The sequence below is a fragment of the Puma concolor genome, chromosome C1, assembly GCF_028749965.1.
Source record: "Puma concolor isolate L17-30 chromosome C1, mPumCon1.1.hap2, whole genome shotgun sequence".
Classification (NCBI taxonomy): Eukaryota; Metazoa; Chordata; class Mammalia; order Carnivora; family Felidae; genus Puma; species Puma concolor.
Window position 1 is genome coordinate 27751627 of NC_141674.1, and position 17407 is coordinate 27769033.

Here is a 17407-nt window from a genome sequence, read left to right on the forward strand (position 1 = left end):
CAGAATGAGGTCTGTCTCACTGAATGTTGTATAAGTTTGAGAAGAATGTATATTCTTGCTGTTATTAAGTGAAGTATTTTATAAATGTCTTTTAACTGCAGTTATTTAATGATGCTGTTCAAGTCTACTGTATTTGCTTCTTTTATAGCAGCTGCACCATTTTGCATTCCTACCAGTAGCGCACAAGGGTTCCAGTTTTTCCATATCCCAGCAATACTTGTCATTTTCTTTTCTTTTTTTTTTTTTTTTTTTTCCTTTTTGGTAATAACCTCCTAATGGGTATGAAGTGGTATCGTGTTGTGGTTTTGATTTGCATTTCCCTAATAATTAGTGATGTGGAGCATCTTTTAATGTGACTATTAGCCGTTTGTACATCTTCAAAGACATTGTGTATTTAGAGCCTCACACAGTACTAGCATGTATTAGGTGCACATTAAATATTTGTTGAGTGAATGAATAAACCTTTTTGGAGAGCAATTTATCAGTATCTACAAAAATGTTAAATATATATACCTCTGACCCCTCAATTCTATTTGTAGAAATGTATCCTGAAGCTGTAGTTACATAACCAAACAAAAATAAATGTACAGGGATATTATTTGTGTAGCTTTGTTTGAAATAATGAGAACCTGGAACAAGCTATAAACATATCTGTGTATGACTGATTAGATTCTTTATGACATTTAAAAACAGACTGTTATTATTACAAATAATAGCAATTTATATATTAAGATTCAGAATATACTACATTATTAAATGAAAATGCCAGTTTGCAAAGTAGAATGCAGGTTTGCTTTTAAAATTTATTTATTTATTTATTCATTCATTCATTCATTCATTCATTCCATGTGTGGGTCACCTGAGTGGCTCAGTTGGTTAAGCATCTGGCCCTTGATTTCGGCTCTGGTCATGATCTCACGATTGGTGATTTCAAGCCTTGCATCGGGATCTGTGCTGACAGCTCAGGGCCCTCTTTGGATTCTCTCTCCTTCTCTGTCTCTGCCCTGCTCTCTTTCTCTCTCTCTCTCAAAATAAACATTGAAAAGAAACGTTTTCTATGTGTTTTATAAAAAAGAAGATATGTATACTGAACTCTTTATGGTTGTCATAATGACAAAGAGAAGGAAAGTTACAGGGACCTTTTATTCTTTACATTGTAAAGACTTTTTATTTTATTTTTTAAATGTTTATTTATTTTGAGAGAAGGAGCATACATGGGAGAGTTGGGGGGGGGGGGCAGGTACAAAAAGAGAGACAGAGAGAATCCTAAGTGGGCTCTGGCAGCACAGAGCCTGACTCAAGGCTTGAACTCACGAACCGTGAGATCATAACCTGAGCCAAGACCAAAAGTCTTAATTAACCAACTAAGCCACCAAGGTGCCCCATACACTGTAAAGACTAATTTTAAGTTAAAAGTTGCAAAATAAGATTGAATGCTATAACTATACTATGAGTATAACTGCATTAAAATAATATAAATGAGAAAATCACTGGAAGAAAGTACAATAAAATGCTAACAAGGGATTATGTGTGATATTTTTCTTTCTGGATTTTCAGTTATTATGGTTATATTATTTTTATGATGACAAAAATATACTTTCTTACATAAAGAAGAAAACAAATGGGAAAATTATCACTAAATATTTAAGCTAATCTTCAAGGCAGTATACTTTAAATTATAACAGCATTGTTTTAGTATTGTTATAATTTTTAGAGTCCTGTAATCCAGTGATGTATTTCAAGGGGGGAAATATAGTAGCTTAGTTTTCAGTGAAGCTTGACCTTTTTTCTAACTGGAGGTATTTGTATTTGTTCCATAGCGGAAGTGAAACGTGTAGGAGATACACTTTTGGGTATGGCTACGCAGTGTGTCCAAGTCAAGAATGTAATAAAAACATCCCCTCAAACTCTCTCAAACTTGTGCCTAAAGATAAATGTTAAACTCGGAGGGATCAATAATATTCTTGTACCTCATCAAAGGTAAGATAAGCTAATCACTTAATTAAATGTTAATTACTTTTCATCTTAATTTTTCTATATATCACTATATCTAAAATCAGTGTAAGAGACATTTTTGATGATTCCTGCCATGGGAGATAAGTAGACATTTTAGCAAAAAAATTTAAGGCAAGATTAAGAGATTCCCTTGTGAAAAATCCCCTTTCAACTCCATTTTTATTTAGTATATACAAATAACCTCTTTCCCAGCTAGAAAGTATTTGAGAACTTTACGTATTTCTCACTGGAGAGCTCAACTTGAAGAATTTTCTCGTTATTTGATAGTCCTCTTTAATCTGGGGAAGGGAAGAATGGAGGGTCTTGGGTGGGGCATGTCAGTTAAGTGAATCATTTAAGTGAGCCTTGTCAACCTCTGCTACCTTCAGTGGGACAACAGATGTTACTGTCAAATTGTTCTCATGTCTAAGAGCTCTTAGGAAGAATGACATAATGACCTAGAAACAGGTGCTGGGCAAGAGACTGAGAATTGAACAACAGGTTTCCTTTTAATAGTTGAAGCAACTGAGGCTTTAAAAAAATATCTTGACTAGAATGCACCACAGATAACCATTAGAATAAGGATAGACCCATGTGTGTTTGGCACAAAAGCCCTTTTTGTTTTCTGTTTTTCCATGCTGTCTGTTAAATAGATGAGAATCATAAATGAGATGGGTATAGAATTCTATCAAGTCCACCAACTAAGAGACAATCATTTGAATCTTAAAGGATATAATTGTTGGTTTTCTTTAATGTTTATCTTTTTTGAAAGAGAACACAAGCTGGAGAGAGAGGGAGAATTCCAAGCAAGATCTGCACTGTCAGCACAGAGCATTATGAGGGGCTCTGTCTCATGAACCATGAGATCATGACCTGAGCCGAGATAAGGAATTAGATGCTTAACTGACTGAGCCACCCAGGCACCCCATAAAGGATATCGTTTTTTATTTTTTATTTATTTTTTTTTTTTTAATTTTTTTTTCAACGTTTATTTTTGGGACAGAGAGAGACAGAGCATGAACGGGGGAGGGGCAGAGAGAGAGGGAGACACAGAATCGGAAACAGGCTCCAGGCTCCGAGCCATCAGCCCAGAGCCCGACGCGGGGCTCGAACTCACGGACCGCGAGATCGTGACCTGGCTGAAGTCGGACGCTTAACCGACTGCGCCACCCAGGCGCCCCAAGGATATCGTTTTTTAAATAAAATGACTGACCAACTACTTTATGACTGTTAAGTATTTATACTTTTGGCCACAGGAAGGGGAGTAGTAGATTCCTGTAATCCTTTTCTGAAAAGGTTAATGATTCTTTTTCTCCTTGAGAGATTACATAGTTTAAATGTAAATAGATTACAGAAAGATTGATACAGACTGGGATTAATATGAGGCAGTTTATCATTTTATGCCTCTTATGAAAAATGCCTGCCCTTTGCAACCACCAGCACCAATGCTTAAGGCAGAAAATTGCTCTGAATAGGACATTGGATAGACCTATTGTGATAGCTCTACTTCATTGAGTTAGGGATTCATGAATGAAGAGAATAAAACAGTAATTCAGGCCTTTGAAGCTGTCTGTGTAAAACCTCCTCTGTGCTGTGTCAGCAACTTGTATTTGTGTGGCAGTAGTATGAACAGATAAATGCATTATGAAAAAATGAATTATCTAACTCTTTTAAAAAATGTGTTTAAGACCTTCTGTGTTCCAGCAACCCGTGATCTTTTTGGGAGCAGATGTCACTCATCCACCAGCTGGTGATGGGAAGAAGCCTTCTATTGCTGCTGTGAGTGTCATTAGGTTTATCTTGTCTAAAGTTTAGAGGATCAACATTTTGGTTTCAGCTTTTTGAATTTTAATGACATTTTTTCTTTGAAACCAATTTTTATAAATATATATATCTAGAACCAATTTTCAAATAGTCTTTGGATTTTTTTAAAAGGATGATCATTCCCTTGGGGCACCTGGGTAGCACAGTTAATCTTCCGACTTCGGCTCAGGTCATGATCTTGCAGTTTGTGAGTTTGAGCCTCACATTGGGCTCTGCCAACAGCTCAGAGCCTGGAGCCTGCTTCAAATTCTGTGTCTCCCTCTCTCTGCCCTTCCCCTGCTTACTCTCTGCCTCTCTCTCAAAAAATGAATAAACATTTTAAAATTTAAAAAAAAAAAGGTTATTCTCTGGTTTGGGGGCTACAAGTTACATATATTTATTAAATCAAGCTTATTAGTTGTATTATTCAAGTCTTTTGTTTCCTACTTTAATTTACCTATTTGACCTCTCTATTGATTATATATTTTCAGTTAGTTTTTATTTAAAGAGTTTATGTATTTCAGTAGTGTCTTTACATTTTTTCAATGTAAAATTCTTCTACCTTTGTCCAGTCTAATACTTTGCACCTGAATTCTTTGTTTTAATACTACCGTTCCTACTTTTAACATTTTCCTTTTTTTTTTAATGTTTATTTATTTTTGAGAGCGCACCAGAAGGGGAGGGACATAAAGAGAGGGAGACACAGAATCTGAAGCAGGCTCCAGGGTCTGAGTGGTCAGCACAGAACCCAACATGGGGCTCGAACTCACGGACCACAAGATCGTGACCTGAGCTGAAGTCGGTCGCTTAACTGACTGAGCCACCCAGACACCCAACATTTGCCTTTTATGTCTCTGCCCACCTCTATGTTTGTAAAGTTTCGTCAGTTCTTTTAAGTGTAGTTCTTATAAACTTCAGAAAGCCAGATAATATTTTACCCACCTTGAAATTCCTTGATTTTTAACAAATACCAACATTTTGAAAATGTCAACATATTTTATCCATACTTGATAAATTTCACAAATTAAACTGTAAAATGTTTTATACATGTTTTCTGTTACCTTTGTAATAAACTTTACATAAATCTTAAGTTACAACAACCTGGTACATTTTATTTGTCCATGTAAATGATAGTAATGTTAAAATTCTTAAGATTCCAAAGCTATTTTTATTAGTGAAGGAAATTTGCTTTTATCTGTTAGTAAATTTTATTGCTTTTTATTCTTATAGTTACGCATGAATTGTCATTTTACATGTCCTAGAGGTAGTATTGAGCCACTTCCGATATTCATAAAAATGCTCTTATAGAAGATGAAATTATTTTTTCAAAAAAAATTCAAAAGACTTACTTTGAATTTGCTATCTTGGGGTCATTTCCGAGAAAATTTAAGCCTAGCTTAAATTTTGGACTTCTGGGTAGTCATTGTCCTTTTCTACTAAATCCATTTCTGCCAAATATCCATTTTCTTTTATTATTATCAGAGGTCTTGTAAATAGAATTTATTAATTAATTATTTTTGCTATATGGCTTCTATTCCCAAGAACTTAAAGACCAGTGTGAAAAACAAATGTAAGTAATAAATGCCACATAGTATAATAGATACTACTTTAATAGCAATATAAATTAAAATTTAGATCACAAAAACCTGGTGTGTTGAGAACGTTGAGCAATGTAGGAAATTGGAATGCAGTATAGCAGATGTGAGGCTAGTAAGCTTTTGTGTGGCTTTTTGTGCCATACACAAAGGGGTATAGATTTACTTGTTAGTAATGAGATACCATTAAGAGGAACGAAATGGCTAGAGTTCTTTTTTTTTTTAACCTATAGATGATAAAGTAGATAAAATCCTGTGTACATAGTAGACAAGTTCTAGTTCATTTCTTTAAAAACTCTTGATTATTTTCTAGTCTGACCTAACACAGAAGAGAAACATAAGAATTTTCCATATTTTGGTTTCAAGTAATAAGGCATTAAATTACTGACAGGAAGTTAGGTGCTCTTTTGAAGTACTATTTTTTATTATTTTTAATTGAAGTATAATTGACCCATAATTGCAATGTAATGATTTGATATATGTATATATTGTAAAAAGATGTATACAGTAAGTCTAATTAACATCTGTCACCATACATAGTTACAAATTTTTTTCTTGTAATGAGAACTTTTCAGATTTACTCTCTTAACAACTTTCAAATCTTCAATACAGTGTTATTAATGATAGTCATCATCATACTGCATGCTATACAGTACCTCTCAATGACAGAATTTATTTTATAACTAGAAATTTGTATCTTTGAACCCCCTTCCCCATTTCATCCATCACCCACCCCCTGCCTCCGGCAACTAACAATCCAGTCACTTCATCTATGAGCTTGGTTGCTTTTGTTTTATTTTGTTATGTTTTGCTTTACTCCACATAGAAGTGAGATCATGTGGTATTTGTCTTTCTCTCTCTGACTTTTTTGACTTGTATAATGCCTTCAAAGTCCACCCATATTTGCACAAATGGCAAGATTTCATCCTTATTTATTTATGGCTGAGTAATATAATATTCCATTGTTTATATATGCTACATTTTTTAATGCTTTCATCCATTGATGGACACTTACGTTGTTTCCACATCTTGACTACATGTACAGTGAACATGGGGTTACAGAGTTCCATTTTTGAAATATGGCTTTGATATAGATCCTACACTGGAAGAAAGAGAAGCTGGAGGCAGAGTGACCAGCTGGTTCTCAGACTCAGCTCTGATTAGAATGATGTGTAGACATTTAAAAAATATTTGGGTTCCAGGGGCACCTGGGTGGCTCAGTCAGTTAAGCGTCTGACTCTTGATTTTGTCTTAGGTCATGATCTCATGATTCACAGGTTTGAGCCCTGCGCTAGCAGCACGGAGCCTGCTTATAATTCTCTCTCTTTCTTTCTCTCTCTCTCTCCCCCTCTTCCCCCCCGCCCCTCCCCCACTCATGCATGCTTTCTCTCAAAATAAACATTTTTTAAAAAATATTTGAGTTCCAGAGATTATGCTTCAGTAGGTCTGTGAGTAAAAGATATAAAGAAAAATGAAGCGTTTGAATGGGTCTTCTTTATTACTTACCTCCTTTCTCTTCTTCTCTTTAAGAATGTCTTTTTTGGGGGCGCCTGGGTGGCGCAGTCGGTTAAGCGTCCGGCTTCAGCCAGGTCACGATCTCGCGGTCCGTGAGTTCGAGCCCCGCGTCAGGCTCTGGGCTGATGGCTCGGAGCCTGGAGCCTGTTTCCGATTCTGTGTCTCCCTCTCTCTCTGCCCCTCCCCCGTTCATGCTCTGTCTCTCTCTATCCCAAAAATAAATTAAAAAATGTTGAAAAAAAAAAAATTAAAAAAAAAAAAAAAAAAAGAATGTCTTTTTGTCTCTCTTTCCTTACTAATCTTTATATATACCAACAACATCTATAAATTAGAATCTTGTTAAATGTAAAGTGCAGGGGTGCATGGTTAGCTCAGTCAGTAGAGCATGTGCCTCTTTTTTTTCTTTTTTAAATTTATTTATTTATTTTGAGAGAGAGAGTGCATGTGCATGGGCAAATGGGGGAGTGAAAGGGAGGAGGGTAGAGGGAGAGAATCCCAAGCAGGCTCCACACTGTCAGTGAGGAGCCGAATGTGGGGCTCAAACTCATGAACTGCAAGATCATGACCTGAGCCAAAGTTGGACACTTAACTGACTGAGCCACCCAGGGCCCCTGAGCATGCTAATCTTGATCTCAGTGTCGTGAGTTTGAGCCCTGCTTTGGGTGTAGAGTTTAAAACTAAAAACAGGGGCGCCTGGGTGGCTCAGTCAGTTGAGCGACCGACTTCAGCTCGAGTCATGATCTCATGGTTTGTGAGTTCGAGCCCCGCATCGGGCTCTGTGCTGACAGCTCAGAGCCTGGAGCCTGCTTCGGATTCTGTGTCTCCCTCCCTTCTGCCCCACCCCCATCCCCGACACTCTTGTCTCTCTCTCCTTCAAAAATAAACAAACATTAAAAAAATTTTAATAAAACTAAAACCATATTTTTAAAATTTTTTTAATATTTTATTTATTCTTCAGAGAGAGACAGAGACAGAGCATGAGTGAGGGAGGGGCAGAACAAGAGAGGGACACAGAATCTGAAACAGACTCCAGTTTCTGAGCTGTCAGCACACAGCGTGATATGGAGCTCAAACTCATGAATCTTGAGATCATGACCCTAGCCGAAGTTGGACGCTCAACCAACTGAGCGCCCTGATTTTTTTTTTTAATGTAAAGTTCAACCTACTCATAGGAAAATAGTTTTGTTTTTGAAGATTTTATTTTTAAGTAATCTCTGTACCCAATGTGGGGTTCGAACTCACAACCTTGAGATCAGGAGTCATATACATTCTACCAACTGAGCCAGCCAAGTACCCCAGAAAATAGTTTTTGACCCTATACTGGATCTTTTATTCTCTTCTTCACTGGGAATTATCAATTTTTTATTACTTTGAAAATGAACAGTAATAATGTTATATAGTAAACTACAAATTTAAATGAAATCCATGTGCTTATTTTCAGTTTTTTTTAATTGTAAAAAACTCATAATCATGGAGCTTTGATTGTCTTAATTTCTATTTTTCTTTCCTTTTTCCAACCTAGGTTGTAGGTAGTATGGATGCCCACCCAAGCAGATACTGTGCCACAGTAAGAGTTCAGAGACCCCGACAGGAGATCATCCAGGACTTGGCTTCCATGGTTCGAGAACTTCTCATTCAATTTTATAAGTCAACTCGGTTCAAACCTACTCGTATCATCTTTTATCGGGATGGTGTTTCAGAGGGACAGTTTAGGCAGGTTGGTTGCCTGGGATCTCATCATTCTGTGGTTAAATCAGATACTGGGTTTATAATATGGTATCTAGTTCTAAAGTTAGAAGCCTTAATTAGGTTGAAAATTCTCAAAAGTCAAAATTTGATGGTTCCTTAGATTTTCCCTTCTAAAAAGCTTACTATGGATGTGTAAGCCTTGATTGCTAACATCATTCTCTGATAATAGTTTAAATGGAATAAAGAAGTATATTTAACTGTAAGGTGATAAGATTAAGAAGTCCTGAAACTAAATTATGATCTTAGTTTGAAGCATATATAAGAGAACAACTGACTATATCAGATGTTTCCATTTCATCTCCTCTAGGTATTATATTATGAACTACTAGCAATTCGAGAAGCCTGCATCAGTTTGGAAAAAGACTATCAACCTGGAATAACCTACATTGTAGTTCAGAAGAGACATCACACTCGATTGTTTTGTGCTGATAGGACAGAAAGGGTAATTTTACATCTGTTGTAATGCTATAATAAGACAAACTTACCTCAGATAGCTCTTAACAGAGCTCATAGAACACTTAAAGAGGCTCTCTGCCAAGCAGAGGTCCCAATATATACTAGCAGATTTCAACTTAGCAGATTATGAGTATAAAAGCATCCAAATAGGTTGTTGCTTTTAATTTTCTAGAATTTCTGTTAACCAAGTTCTATTCTCCAAGCATTCAAAATCCTGTTAATGCTTTTTGTTATTGTGAAGAAATTCTTTGTTTTGTTTTTTTTTTTTTTAAGGATGGGAGAATCTTTTTTTTTTTAATGTTTATTTTATTTATTTATTTATTTTATTTATTTTTTTTTTTTTTGAGAGAGAGACCAAGAGACAGCATGAGCTAGGGAGGGGCAGAGAGAGGGGAGACACAGAATCTGAAGCAGACTCCAGGCTCTGAGCTGTTAGCACAGAGCCTGACACAGGGCTTGAACTCATGGACCATGAGATCATGACCTGAGCCAAAATCGGATGCTTAATCAACTGAGCCACCCAGACGCCCCTGGGAGAAGCATTTTTTAAATTTTATTTATTATTACTTTTTTTTGAGAGAGAGAGAGAGCAGGGGAGGGGCAGAAAAAGAGGGAGAGAGAGAATCTTAAGCAGGGCTGAATCTCAGTGACCAGAGGTCATGACTTGAGCCAAAATCAAGAGTCAGACTCTTAACTGACTGAGCCACCCAAGTGTCCTGAAGCTCATAGTTTTAAACTTGTTCTTTCTATTCCTATGTGTCTTAAATATTCAGAGGGAATAAGGTACATTCATTTTTTAAAATAATCTTGTAAGAATTAGTTTTTTTAAAAGCTAGGGACTTGGGGCACCTGGGTGGCTCAGTTGGTTAAGCATCAACTTCAGCTCAGGTCGTGATCTCACAGTTCATGGATTTGAGCCCCACATCGGGATAGGGCTCTGTGCTGACAGCTCGGAGCCTGGAGCCTGCTTTGAATTCTGTCTCTCCCTCTCTGCCCCTCCCCTGCTTGTGTGTGCTCTAACTAGGTAGGTAGGTAGGTAGGTAGGTAGGTAGGTAGGTAGGTAGGTAGGTAGATAGATAGATAGATAGATAGATAGATAGATAGATAGATAGATATTTTTTAAAAAACACCTAGGGACTTTCTAGAGTGATTAGTGGAAATTCATGTAAACCAACTTTTAAATAATGCTTCCTTTAAAATTCACAGAAGTTTTTTTGAGATTTTGTTTTTTTAATGTCTATTTTTTTTTAACGTTTATTTATTTTGAGAGAGAGAGAGAGCGTGCACTACTGGGGAGGAGCAGAGAGAGAGAGAGAGAGAGAGAGAGAGAGAGAGAGAGAGAGAATCCCAAGCAGGCTCTGCACTGTCAGCATGGAGCTAGACAGGGGCTTAGTCTCACAAACCGGGAGATCGTGACTTGAGCCAAAACCAAGGGTCAGACACTTAACCGACTGAGCTTCCCAGGCACCCCAGAATGTCTCTCTCTCTTTTTTTTTTTTTTTGTTTTTTTGTTCTTTTGATGTTTATTATTTTTGAGAGAAAGAGACAGCAAGCAGGGAAGGGGCAGAGAGAGAGGGAGACACAGAATCAGAAGCAGGCTTCAGGCTCTGAGCTGTCAGCAAAGAGCCCGATGCGGAGCTGGAACTCAAAGACCGTGGGATCATGACCTGAGCTGTAGTCGGCCGCCCAACTGACTGAGCCACCCAGGCGCCCCTCTTTGTTTTTTTTTTTAATGTTTATTTATATATTTAGAGAGAGAACACACACACGTGCAAGCGGTGAAGGAGCGGGGAGAGAGGGAGAGAGAGAATCCCAAGCAGGCTCTGCAGAGCTTAATGCAGGGCTCGATTTCAAGAAGCACAAGATCATGACCTGAGCTGAAATCAAGAATAGGACACTTAATGACTGAACCACTGAGGCACCGCAAGATTTTATTTTTAAGTAATTTCTATACCCAATGTAGGTCTTGAACTCACTACCCCTAGATTAAGAATTTCATGCTCTACCAACTAAGCCAGCCAGGCACCCCCTCACAGAATTCATTTTTATGTTTTGTAGTATGACTATGTATTTTTATAATTAGAAAGAGGATGAGGTGTAAATACCTAGGGAAATCTGTATTCTTGTCTGCATGAAGCATAGGCAAGTAACAGTCTTGCTGTCATTTCCATTGCTCCATTCCCATCCTTCAAACTGTGGAGCAGAGAAATTTGAGAATTGCAAGTGTTAGTGTCTCCTTGGGGAAAGGGTTCAACAGAAAAGAGTGAGAAGTGTATGCTGGGTTTCGTATATATTTTGTCTTTGGTTACACTCTCCATGTAACTTGGGGCAAGTAACTTAACGTCTCTGTGCCTGTTTCCATCCCAGCAAGGTTTGGGTGATATTAATTTCTTCCTTATTTGGGTTGTTAAAAGGATTAAATAAATAAAAATATGTAATATACCTAAAACAGTGCTTGGCACATACATGCTAAGCACACAATAAAGGTTGGCTAGTTGTAGAGTGGTGGTGTTTGTGGTAATAATAGAGGAAAAGAAAAAAGAAAAATAATAGAGAAAAAGAAATAATCATAGCAAACTAGGTATTTGTTATAGGTATTTGTTATAAATTTAACTCATTTAATCATCACAACACTATGAGGTATTTATTATTATTATCATTTTCCACAGAAGGAAACTGGGGCATATGAGGTTAAAGAACAAGGTTTACAAGCCTAGTTGTTGGTAGAGCTAGGACTCAAATCAGGCACTCTGGCTCCAGAATGCTTATAATCACTGTTAACCTCTCTGATGGCAGTAGTGTTAGTTTTTTATTGTGGCCTCCAGTTGTTAAAGGCCTTTGACCCCAAATTTCTATGTAAATTTTTTTTGTGCCTGAAAAACCAAATGTTTCTTCAGAAGCAAGATTAGGAAAACCTAAGTTAGATTTAATGATTACTAGCATCTGATGTTTAGTCATGTTAGTCCTTCATTTGTCAGCTTCTCTTTCACCTTTGTTCTAAACACTATTACTATCGCTTCTCGACCTTTTGGCTAAGATCAAGTGTAAATACTATTACTAATAATAGATGAGAGGTAGTTAAAATACCATGCCCTAGATAGAACAACTAGAAACCGGTGAAGCTGTGATATAAACCCATTCTGCTGTCTCTGTAAGTAAAGTAAACCTTTTTATACGTGTTAATTTGATTTGTGTATTAAGAATAGGCATAATTTAGTTGATTATGAACTGTTTTCTTTGTTTTGTGCTTAGTATGAACTGTTTGTTTTGTGCTTAGTGAAGGCTAAGCTACATAGCTATATAGCTACATAGCTATATATAACTCATGCCAATACCTGATAGTGGTCCCTCGCATGCAGACAGAATGTCTGAGTCAGTAAAATAGTTTCTAATTTGCTAACCTTATAAACCTAGACTTAGAATTACTGATTTTAAATGTGTTAGAGATACAGAGGTAGAGGTGAGTATACATATGCATTTTGAAGTGTTTTATTAGGAACCTTTTGGGGCGCCTGGGTAGCTCAGTTGGCTGAACGTCCATCTTCAGCTCAGGTCATGATCTTATAGTTTATGGGTTCAAGCCCCATGTCAGGCTCTGTGCTCAGAGTCCGGAGCGTGCATCAGAATCTGTCTCTCGGCCTCTTGCAAAAATAAACAAATAAACTTTAAAAAATGAGCCTTTCCTTATCAGAAATTTTGAACCATTTCAGTCACATTCACACCATCGCCATCATGGTGTTGGCTTCCTTACAAGATGTTAAAACTGCTAGTATGAAATAAAAGGAATAGGACCTTTGCAATCAGTTCCATATTTCACTACCAGTTCAGCCCTTTATTGTGTGCTGTGCAGCAAATTATTTCATATTCCTGAGCCTAGGTTTCCCAAACAGGAGGGAATAACACCTGACTTGCAGGATTATTAGGATTAGAAATAATATACGTTAAGTGCCTGGCACATAGTTAACAAATGGTTACTACTGTTGTATGTTGTCAGCATTCTTGCTCTCTAAAAATATAGTGTTTCCAAGGAAAATGCTAGTTTTCATAAATTACACATTCAAGAGTGCCTGTTTTTCACAGGTACCATAAATTGGAACATGTATAGCAGATTTGTTTTTATTTTTATTTTTATTTCTTTTGGGGGAGGGGGAAAAAAGGGAGAGAATCCCAAGCAGGGTCCACAAGGTCAGTATAGAGCTTGATGGGGCTGGAACTCCCAAACCATGAGATCATGACCAGAGCTGAAACCAAGACTTAGAGACTTACCTGACTGAGCCACCCAGACACCCCTAAAGTAATTTTAAGAAAAATTTTACGTGCTCCACCCATATTGGGATCACCTGCTAGTTAAGCACCAATAGACAACTAGTAACTCTTTGTTGTTTATCAGCTCTCACTTTCAGCACTATGTAAGAATAGGAACCAGGACTAGAATAAGGTTTCCGGTTAATGCCTGCTCAAGTAGTATTTCAAGTTAAAGGTAGTGAAACACAGGATCAGCTGATATATTTATACATTTTTAAAAGTGCTTTTAGATACATTCTTTACCTTTGTCTCGTTTGTTTAAACTTTGGCCGAACAAATCTAGGTTGGAAGAAGTGGCAATATCCCAGCTGGAACAACAGTTGATACAGACATTACACACCCATATGAGTTTGATTTTTACCTCTGTAGCCATGCTGGAATACAGGTAAGCCTACACTTTCAGCAAAATGTTCTAATTCAGGAACTTCCACTCTTATGTGTTTTGTTTTGTTTTGTTTTGTTTTAATCTTTTTTAACGTTTATTTATTATTGAGAGAGAGAGACAGAGCACGAGCATGGGAAGGGCAGAGAGAGGAGGAGACATAGAATCTGAAGGAGGCTCCAGGCTCTGAGCTGTCAGCACAGAGCCCGACACGGGGCCCGAACTCACAAACCCAGCGAGATCATGACCTGAGCCGAAGTCAGACACTCAACCGACTGACCCACCCAGGCGCCCTGTTATGTGTATTTTTTTAATTGAAAGAAACACTGTTTTCTACACTCTAAATTGTTTCCACATGAAATTAGATGAAACTTTCAGTAAATAAATTTCTTTCCCTTTCTTACCTTGGGGAGAGGGGCTTATTTCTATTAAAATACCAGAATGTAAGTAGTTTAACAGAATAAATCTCCCAAATTAGGTCCTCAATTTAACCTAAAACTTCAAAAATTTTAAAATACTTGATTCTTCCTTTGACATTTGCTTCTTTTTGATAATAATACTTCACAGAGAACTCTGGCATTTACTGGCAGATATTGAGCATGTGAAAGAGTTTATCAATTTGTAGCTTTAAGTTTCAGTGAAATAATTTTAGAGTCTTACTCTTTCCGGGGCACCTCGGTGGCTCAGTCGTTTAAGTGCCTGACTTCACTCAGGTCATGATCTCACAGTTCATGGGTTCGAGCCCCTTGTCAGACTCTGTGCTGACAGCTTGGAACCTGGAGCCTGCTTTGGATTCTGTGTCTCCCTCTCTCTCTGCCCCTCACCCACTCACTTTCTGTCTCCCTCTCCCTCTCTCTCTTTCTCTCTCTCTCTCTCAAAAATAAATAAACATTAAAAAAAAAATTAAAAGAGTCTTACTTTTTTCATAAGATCACATTATTTGTTAGCTTTATTACTTAGTAGAACATAAGCTTTATTTATTTTAAATGAATCCTTTTATTTATTTAGTTAGGTATGTTGAGAGAGAGAGTACAAGCTTGAGTAGGAGAAGGGTAGAGAGTGGGGGAGAGGAAGAGTCCCAAGCTGGCTCCAAGTTGTAAGCATGGAGCCTGATGTGGGGCTTGAACTCACAAACTGTGAGTTCATGACCTGAGCCAAAGTCTGACCCTTAACCAACTAAGCTACCCAGGTGCCCTGAACATAAGCTTAATTCAGTGTTTCTCGAACTTTTCAATGACAGAGTGAACGTCTGTTCCTAGGATGTCTGACAGAATGTAGCACCAAACTATTTTAGGTTACTTGCCATTGATTAAAACAAATTTCAGGAAGATGTTCTATGCTGAACAGCTGTATCTCAAAGTCTTGTATGTCCCACATACACTAACCCCTTGTTCCACTCTTACAGCTTTAAAATTATTATCCCACTCATTTATCTGTGTTCTTATATCTGTTCCATTTCACAGTCAGTGAATCAATGTCAAACATTTCCACTGTGGGTGGTAACAGTCATTTAGCAAAACAAAGTTAAAAGTACCTTCCAGAGATAAAATCTGTAAAATTGGAGCACATATTTTTTAAACGAGTGTTTCTGTCCATGTATCCCATGGAACACTACTGCTGTGACTTTTCAATAAATATTATAGAAAAGAAAAAAAGATTCTTCGTTCAGATGAATTCTGGAAATGCTGGTTAAACAGAATTTTTTTACTCTAGATTTTTTGTATGCTACTGATAGGCAAATGGTCATTATGAATCTTAAAGGCAGAGGTACTTCCATACTGTGTTTAACCAGCAATTTTAGGGACCAGTTTTCCTTTTGAACACTAAATTGAAACTTTAGTCAGTAAATAACCAGGAACATTTCACAAGGACTGAGGATGGTTTTTTACACATCTTCTCAGCTTTATTAGAATTTTCAAACTTCTCAGAGATAAAAACAGGAGTCTTGGGTTTTGTTTTGTTGTTGTTGTTGGAGTCTTGTTTTTTTACCAGCTAAAATTAAAAACCCAATCATTTCTAACCAGTATAAGAGATTATTTTTTTGTGTCATTGTTTTTAACTTTATCAGTGATTAACAGACCCTTCAACATTTTGGCCAAATTCCATAACATTTAATGCTTTTTATTGGTCTTGTTGGTATTATTTTCTCCCTTCTGCATTTTATTTTGAGGTAAAATTCACACTCATCTTTAAAACTTAAATTTACAAATCACATCAAAGCTTGCTACTACTCTGTTCCGCCCTTTACCTGCCCAGATCAGGCTAGAGCTTTGGTCCTGGTAACTTTGAATAGAGAAGGGGACCATGGCCTGATTCTGAGATACGTCTTTCTCCTCCTCCTTCAGGTACTCTAACTCATCTCGTATTGCTGCCAGTCTGCTAGTTTTTAGGAGCTCCTGCACTTATGCTCACTTTCAGTCCTTTAGGCTCCTAAAACTGTTTATAGTAATTCTTACCATTCCAGCCCAGTGGAGATGGCAGAGTGGGCCTGTGGGCTCTGAGCTCGGGAAGTGTCCAGCTGGGGCATGAGATAAAAGTCTCCCTTTCCAACAGGTTCTTATCTTTATAATGGATTCTCCTGGAGTCCCTCTTATTATATTTTCATGAGAGAGAGTATACCTTTCCTCACAACTGCAATTCCATGTTTTCACAAAACCCATAATCATTCTTTTCCTCTACTGGGAGGATGGGGATTAGGTGAGAAGAGGCCAGCACCAGGGAATTGATGGTAAGACCTGTCCTAACCTGGCTTCTCTCAGTGAGCCCTTGAGGAGAGGTGGCTGGCTCCAAAGATTGGTAATTCTTTAGACTGTGGGGTGCCTAACACCTTTAGTCCTCTCCTTCAGACCCTAGTTGCATTTCCAGGACAGCAGGGGGGAAAAAAACCCACCTGACATACTATTAGAAATGTGTTAACTGAAGGGAGCCTGGGACCCCTCTGAGCCTCCACAGGGAGTTCTCCTAAAAACATAAATGCTCCCTGTTGAGGAATCACAGCAGACAGTGTCCTAAATTATAATTTCCTGATATAAATCACCACAACTTCAAAGATCTCCTTCACTATTGCTTAACAATCCTTGAACTCCTCTTTTGTTAGCTCTTAATACCATTTTCCAAGGGGCCCTAACCTTGGTCTCTTGCCCTGACACTCAGAACATGACCGCTTCCTTTTACCTCAGTAAGAAACTATACTGTCAGTCACGCCTGCTTTCTTCTCCCCTTTCTCACAGGAGGAAAGGTTCAGTGTGTAGTGTTGTTCAAATTTGCTCTCGCCTGACTCGAGTTGGTCTCAGTTCACCAGTTATCCTTCTTCTGACCTCATCCCCTTAGCTGACACTTCCCCATCCTAAACTACAGTTCCTTGATCCTGTATTTCCCTTCAAGTTATTCTCTCGTATATTTCTTCCATTTGTAACTAAACTATTCTTAAAACAATAGCCTAAAGACACTCACCTGAAATTTAAAGAGACAAATGATATTAAGGATAGAACAACTGAAACTTTACATTTTGCCAGTGTGAGTATAAATTAACATGAACATTTTTCAAAACTGTCTTGTCATCTACTAAAGTTAAATATATGCATACTCTATGACCCAGGATCTCCAA

At 37.5% G+C, this 17407-nt stretch overlaps 1 protein-coding gene across 8 annotated transcripts in view; it reads left to right on the top strand.

The window, feature by feature from the left end:
- Positions 1 to 17407, top strand: part of AGO3 (argonaute RISC catalytic component 3) — a 123114-nt gene that overhangs the window by 92484 nt on the left and 13223 nt on the right. For 7 of the 8 annotated variants that reach the window (XM_086716454.1, XM_086716456.1, XM_086716457.1 and 4 more), the window contains 5 exons: positions 1821 to 1980; positions 3684 to 3774; positions 8431 to 8625; positions 8965 to 9099; positions 13702 to 13803. In XM_086716454.1, coding sequence (XP_086572580.1) covers positions 1821 to 1980; positions 3684 to 3774; positions 8431 to 8625; positions 8965 to 9099; positions 13702 to 13803 — 683 coding nt within the window. The remainder of the gene's footprint in view (positions 1 to 1820; positions 1981 to 3683; positions 3775 to 8430; positions 8626 to 8964; positions 9100 to 13701; positions 13804 to 17407) is intronic. The other variant, XM_086716455.1, reaches the window with a different exon arrangement.